Here is a 6,654-nt window from a genome sequence, read left to right as displayed (position 1 = left end):
TTTTTTTTTTTTTTTTTTTTTTTTTTTTTTTTTTTTTTTTTTTTTTTTTTTTGCTTGGAATTGTGCTCTTGAAATTATTAAACGTTCAGAAACTACCTGCATTCTAGTGTATGTAGTCTGTGAGAAAGCAGAGAACTGTTGGCAAGTTCTTTTTTTTTTTTTTTTTTTATCACCAGTGTAACCATAAGCTTTTTAACTTCCCCCATTAAACGAGTAGACCTTACTTGGTGTCTCCACAATAAAGTATAAGACTTCCATAAAAAACTATATACAAGTAAAGGACTGCTTACTTCACCCTTTTTAGCAGCCTCTTCTTAACTGTTAAAGCTCACAATATATGGGTGATATGAATTGAGAGAAAAACTTTAAACCTTGTTTTTCATATCTATATCTTGGTTCTCTGGGAATGATGTTTAAAATCCAGTTACTTATTTGATTTAACTAACATATTGGTAATAATAACGAACTTTTATTTGGCAGCCTTTCTATTATATGCAGCTTTGGTCATGACAGCTGTGTTTATACTTATATTCCACTTTATACCACAATATGGCCAGACTCACATTATGGTTTACATTGGTGTTTGTTCCCTTGTAGGATCTTTGTCGGTATGTATCGATCTTGCATCCCCGTTATCTTTATAATTTTAGAAGTTATCTGCAATTTTTAATTTCTAATTTTTCCTTCTCTTCAAGTGATATTGTAATTGAATATCTAATGACAGGTCATGAGTGTGAAAGCAATAGGAATTGCCTTGAAGCTAACATTATCAGGAATGAACCAGCTAATATATCCTCAAACCTGGATATTTACTCTAGTTGTGATCACTTGTGTGCTTACGCAAATGAATTATTTAAACAAGGTAAGTAGTGCTCATTTATGGTTTTAATCTTTTTAGAAACAAATTTAGCATTACTCCCTGTATCCTTATATGATAGTATTTTTGTGGTCCATAAGTTCATAATTTGATCTCCGGAGTCTTTTTAAATGCATGCATGCATACATACATATATATATATAGAGAGAGAGAGAGAGATTCACTGGAATCTCTCTATGATAGCTCTTTTTCTTTCTTGGGGGGGTTCTGCGATTGAAATAACAGAATGTAAGAGGTGAAGTAACCCAAGGGTAGCTATAAAGCAGAAATTACTAGGTCCCGATTGTCAATGAGCAAGAAAAAAGGAACCTTGAGTGATAGATGAATGACTTTGCCAAATCCATCCACAGATAATAGAAGGGTGTGAACCCTTAAAGTGATTCATGAAGATATCATAAAACACAAGTGTTCTTACTAAAGAAAACACCAAGAAAGATCATTTGAAGCAAGAACATTTCATCAGTGAACCTTGATACTTGGAGGGATCAATGTCAATACTGATGAGACTACTGTGGCAGTGGCAAGCGTTGTGCTGTCAAAATGAAGAACTTTCAATGTAGGTTTTGTTTAGTTCTTTCAGTTTGTTTTGTTATTTCATGAGTTCGGAAGGATGTGGGTTGTTCAAAGTTATATGAAGGAATTGGTGCAGGGTTGACGTCTCCATTGTTTAAGGAATTTTGTCTCTTTTGATTCCTCGTGGTTATTAAGTGCATTTGCTCTTCCTTTTTTCATTTGTGCTTTTCGTTTGTTTTTTCCTTTGATTTATTGTGGTATTGGGTTTTTGTACTTTCCTTCATCTCAAGGGAAGAGAGGTTTCACTGTTTTGGTAATTGGAAAAGACTTGAGGAAAGCATTTTGGAACCAAGAGTGCCTCAAAAAATCAACTTCTTCATCTGATCTATATGCGGGAAAGCAGGAAAGCAGACCTCACAAATGAGACACTGCGGAAAGCCTATCCAGACAAACATCTCAATATCTCCTAGCTGGTGCATCCTTTGCGAAAGTGTGAGTGGAACCTTGGATCACTTATACTCTGTAACAGCCCAATCCAAGCCCACCACTTGTAGATATTTTCCTTTTTGGACTTTTCCTCCTGGGCTTCCCCTCAAGGCTTTAAAATGCGTCTGCTAAGGATAGGTTTCCATACCGTTATAAAAAATGCTTCGGTCCCCTCTCCAACCGATGTGGGATCTCACAATCCACCCCTTTTGAGGGCCCAACATCCTCACTGGCACACCACCCGATGTCTGGCTCTATACCATTTGTGACAACCCAAGCCTGCAGATATTGTCTGGCTCTCAATGTGCTTTCGTGCCAAGTTGGTGGTGACTACCCTAAACATCTTTGAAATTCAACAGTGCTTCCCAAGAGTTGTTAGAGAGAGACTTATCCAGACTTTGCGCAGGAATCCTTTCAAGTGAAATGTGAAAATTTATTGGATTGACATTTTCAGGTCCTTATGAGGCAAACTTGACGCGAAAGACGTTGAGCAAGTCAAGATAGTTGCGTGGACTCCTACCTTATGGATGTCCTTATTTGGAAAAGGGTGATTGGCCTAGCTTCCAAATAGTACACTCTTTGTAGATCTTTCTTATTACTCTGTTATAGACATTAGTGACAATGGGAGAGAATTTACGTAATCCAATTCGCTGGTAGACAAGCAAAAAGAAGTTGCATATATATATATATATATATATATATATATATATATTTACCATTTTTATGTATGAGATTGGATGTGTTGGTGCTAGTTTATATATTTGGGTATTCTTGATTGAACTTATGTTTTCTTATGAATGTATATTTTCAATCGTTTTAAAGAATATATACCTTTTTTATATGATCTCATCTAGCCAACATATTTCTCCTCTCTATGTTGGCAGGCACTCGACACTTTTAATACAGCTGTTGTATCACCGATATACTACGTTATGTTCACATCATTTACCATTTTGGCCAGTGTGATAATGTTTAAGGTATACCCGACGACTGCTGATTGTGGTTTCTTTAAACGTGTACAAAGTGATCGAACATATTTTGATCTGTTTAAAAAAAATATATTCATAGCACACTACATCATGGGATCTTATCAATGAGAAATGTTCAGAGATTTGCATGCATGTATATCCTTGCTTTCTTGCTTTGTCTGGTTCTGAGTCATGGTGTTTTTTGTTCTGGTTTATAGATGGATCTAGAAGCCACAGTACATTGTTACGTTCTAGCTAGGTGTTCTTCATATTTAAACGGATATCTCTCTCTCTCTCTCTCTCTCTCTCTCTCTCTCTCTCTCTTAGATTATTGCCTCCACATATTTAAATGGTAGGTATTTTTCAACATCTTTTGAATTACTTCTTTCAGGACTGGGACAGGCAGAGCCCAACGCAGGTTGTAACGGAGATGTGTGGATTTGTAACCATTCTTTCAGGAACTTTTCTTCTTCACAAAACAAAGGACATGGCTGATGGTATGCCTCCTTAAAATTATGCTGTCATTTTCAATTTGGTCCTTTTTTTTTTCATCTTTGTTTATTTATAGCTTAGGTAGACACACTATACCCTCCCCCATTCTTGTTGTTTGGATAGCTGAGTATCCAGAAGTCTCATTTAACGGCCCTCCCTCACTCATTTCCTTAGAGGCTTTGTCCACTCAAAGCCAGCACTAGGAGATCATAAGGGGTTTTAATTATTAAGTTTTCATCCTGACACGTAAAACAAACATCTCGAACACTTGGGATTCCCCCATCCCTATCAATAGTAGTCTATACCGGGTTACATGTATACGAAAACAAACTGTCATTATTAGTACATTGATCATAGCTGTATATATCATTTTTCACAAATGTTGAATCTATTCCATAACTTTGCAAAACTGGTACAGGTCCATCGGCGAGCTTATCGATACGTCTCTCTAAGCATGCCGAAGAGGATGGGTTTAGTGGTGGAGAAGGCATTCCTCTCAGACGACAAGAATCCTCGAGGTTGCCTTGATCCTTTGAAAGTATGAGCATGTTCAGGTTTCATGTCGACATCAACTTGTATTCTATCACAAGTTTCTACCCCCCTAGATGTTCCTTTTTGGATATAAGTAAAGATAGAAAGGTGAGAATTTTCTTTCACTTCCCATTCTGTCTCCCTAGACTTGACAATGGGGGTAATGCATATTGCCTTTGTACACAAGATCTTGTGACCTCGCACAAATCCCATATGAAAGATGCAAGCCAACAGAATTCTTTTTCATCAATTGGTAATACATATTGCCTCTCCCCCGACATATCAGAACTCGCTCAGTCTCTTTCTAAAATGCACGGATATAGCTGTTCTTAGACCGTCTATTCAGCCATTTTCATTCCTAGTGTTTTGAAAATTGCCTTGGTTTTCTTCTTCATTCACATTTTAAATATGGGTTCGTGATGTTGTATCAAGCAGGTAGCACTTTTGAGGAGTGGGGTATGACTAGTTTAACCTAAACTCAAGAGCTCAAGGTGATTGTAATTTCCCTTTGTTTCTAAGCTTTGGTATATCTAAAACGTAAGTCTTTCCTTTGTTGCAATCCTCCAAGTTGTTTAATGGATTCTTTCCAGTAATTGAAAGTAGAACTGAAACAGAGCCAAGATTAGTCGTTAATCTGTATCATGGTTCAACATGGAGAAAAAGAACTAAAGCATTTTTAGGAAGGATTACTAGGTGCTGGATTTGTAAAGAAATGGTGATTTCATTGGCTCTCGATTGATCCATAAAAAAATTTGGTCCCTTTGGTGCCTATTCAGCTTCCTGCATTGTTGCCTCGAGTTAACAGCAACACTAATGTGGTGTGTCATTTAGATTAAATTGCATCTGACTTGTTTTGAATCAAGATTTCTGGGTTCTTGGCTTTTTGGCATTTGCTTTAAGAGGTCAGAAACGGATCACAATGTATTGATTTGTAATCACAGTTCTCACAGCAATGCTGCAATAGCTGAATGGCCCCAACTTACCTGCAGTAGCTGAGTAGAATATACACGAGCTGGATGAGAATTAAATAGTTCATACGAAACCATAACTTAACAGAAAAGCTTTCCTTCAATTCTAATCATGAAGACATCATTCGTGACTGAGCAACCTATTGGTCAAAAAAAGAAGATTGATCTTCGGAACATGGAGAATAAGCTTTATCTCTAAATATCATATTAGAAATACATGGAAACACATCTCAATTTCCAAAAACGAATGAAAGATAGTTCAAATCAACAAAAATTATACAAAACTCTTACGCACAGATACAGACCTCAGTAAGCTATCCGAAAATTCCCAAATCAAGGATTACAATACTTGGTCCAAGTACGCCGGTCAATGAACCAAGCATGAGGAGGAAAGAAAACAGATCATAATTATAAAACCAAATGTTTTACCACATCGAGGAATCAAACCGGAAAGCTTTTCTGTTTTCTTGCTTGATTCATGTTTTGTTCGATCCCTCGGATAAAGCAGATTATTGATAACTCAAAAGGCAAGAAAAAACACTAAGCACAAAACAGAAAGAATATAATATAGCATTCCAGAGTTCTTCGTTAAGAGATACAGTAAAACAGAAAAGAAAAAAAAAGATATTCGAATCCAATCCTTCGATCCTCCGATTCATGCAAATGACACAAACGAACAACATCAAACATCGACGAACAGCCTAAAAACGTGAGATTCTTTCGTCGCAGATTCCTCGGGAAACAAACTCAAAGAAAAATCTTAACCTAAACTTACTTGTGAGGAAGAACAATAGCTTTGGAGAAACAAGCTTGAATGTCGCACGCCTCCTCCTTGCAGGGTTCTTTGCTCGGTTGAGGCATTTCTCCATCTCTCTCTCCTTCTCTCGCGATGTCCAACAAATTATTATATATGAATTGAAAAATAATAATAATAATAATAATAATACTCCAGAAAAAGCCACGTGGAGATCTTGGCTACTTTATAAAATAATTTTTTTAAATTAAATTGATAAAACACTTTTTAGCTTAACTATTGAGGCATCTACCACCTAAACTAACAAGTTAACATATATTTTTGTGATATCTCTAGGAGTCTACACGAGTTTGGTTGAGAAATTTTTTTGGACCAACCCATAATTTCGGGTTAGTTGAGTTAGCAATTCAAGTAACTTGAAATATATTACAACCCAACTTAACCCAACCTTTATTCTCAAGTTAGATTGGATTAGGTTGTCAAGTTGTTCAAACTGACGTTGCGATGGTTAGCTACACATACAGAATTATATGGAAGTACTTTAAGAAATTAATGAAGGTGGCTGGGCAAAGAGCTACCTGTGAGGAGGACTGGGCGACAAGATGGTCGAGCACTGCACTGCAGTACAAAAGTGTCGAGGTGAGGGGTATTTTATCTTGTCTACTAGGAGTGTGATGTCTAGTTTGCAAGAGACATGGTGTGTCGTCCATGGGGAATAGTCTTCACTATTAGAAGGAAGAAGTAACATGATCATGTCGCTGAAAGACAATCCCAAATCCTACGAAAGAATCGTTACGAAAAAATTCTTAAAATTTAGATTTTGCATCTAAGAGGACCTAGACCGAACAATATTTATTCAATATCATCTATTAGATCAAACGTTTTTTCTTTTTTTGTTCAATAGAAGAGAGTGTAGGAAGCATTCCATGAGTAAATCAAGGATTTCATTGGAAATCACATAAGTTATTTCTCACCATAATGCATTACAGGTACTGAATGTCTGTCCAAACAGCACAGAAGAGAGTGAATTTTTTGGATGAAACAAAAAAAAAAAAAAAAAAAAAA

General features: G+C 36.4%; 1 protein-coding gene and 1 pseudogene across 3 annotated transcripts in view; one reads left to right on the top strand and one right to left on the bottom strand.

Moving 5' to 3' along the window:
- Positions 1 to 4,426, top strand: part of LOC111430631 (probable magnesium transporter NIPA4) — a 7,416-nt gene extending 2,990 nt beyond the window's left edge. The window contains exons 5-10 of one of the 3 annotated variants that reach the window (XR_002708346.1): positions 481 to 608; positions 725 to 862; positions 2,761 to 2,853; positions 3,236 to 3,341; positions 3,755 to 4,120; positions 4,303 to 4,426. Coding sequence is in view for 2 of the 3 variants with exons in the window: in XM_023066953.1 (XP_022922721.1) it covers positions 481 to 608; positions 725 to 862; positions 2,761 to 2,853; positions 3,236 to 3,341; positions 3,755 to 3,864 (575 nt within the window). In the remaining variant the exon portion in view is untranslated. Of the gene's footprint in view, positions 1 to 480; positions 609 to 724; positions 863 to 2,760; positions 2,854 to 3,055; positions 3,152 to 3,235; positions 3,342 to 3,754; positions 4,234 to 4,302 lie in introns of those variants that run through there. The other 2 variants (XM_023066953.1, XM_023066954.1) reach the window with 2 other exon arrangements.
- A 47-nt stretch (positions 4,427 to 4,473) lies between these two features.
- Positions 4,474 to 5,724, bottom strand: LOC111430633 (annotated as a pseudogene).
- Between the last annotated feature and the right edge of the window lie 930 nt (positions 5,725 to 6,654).

This window comes from Cucurbita moschata, unplaced genomic scaffold (assembly GCF_002738365.1).
Source record: "Cucurbita moschata cultivar Rifu unplaced genomic scaffold, Cmos_1.0 Cmo_Scf00034, whole genome shotgun sequence".
Lineage (NCBI taxonomy): Eukaryota > Viridiplantae > Streptophyta > Magnoliopsida > Cucurbitales > Cucurbitaceae > Cucurbita > Cucurbita moschata.
This window is presented reverse-complemented; position numbering and strand designations above follow the sequence as displayed.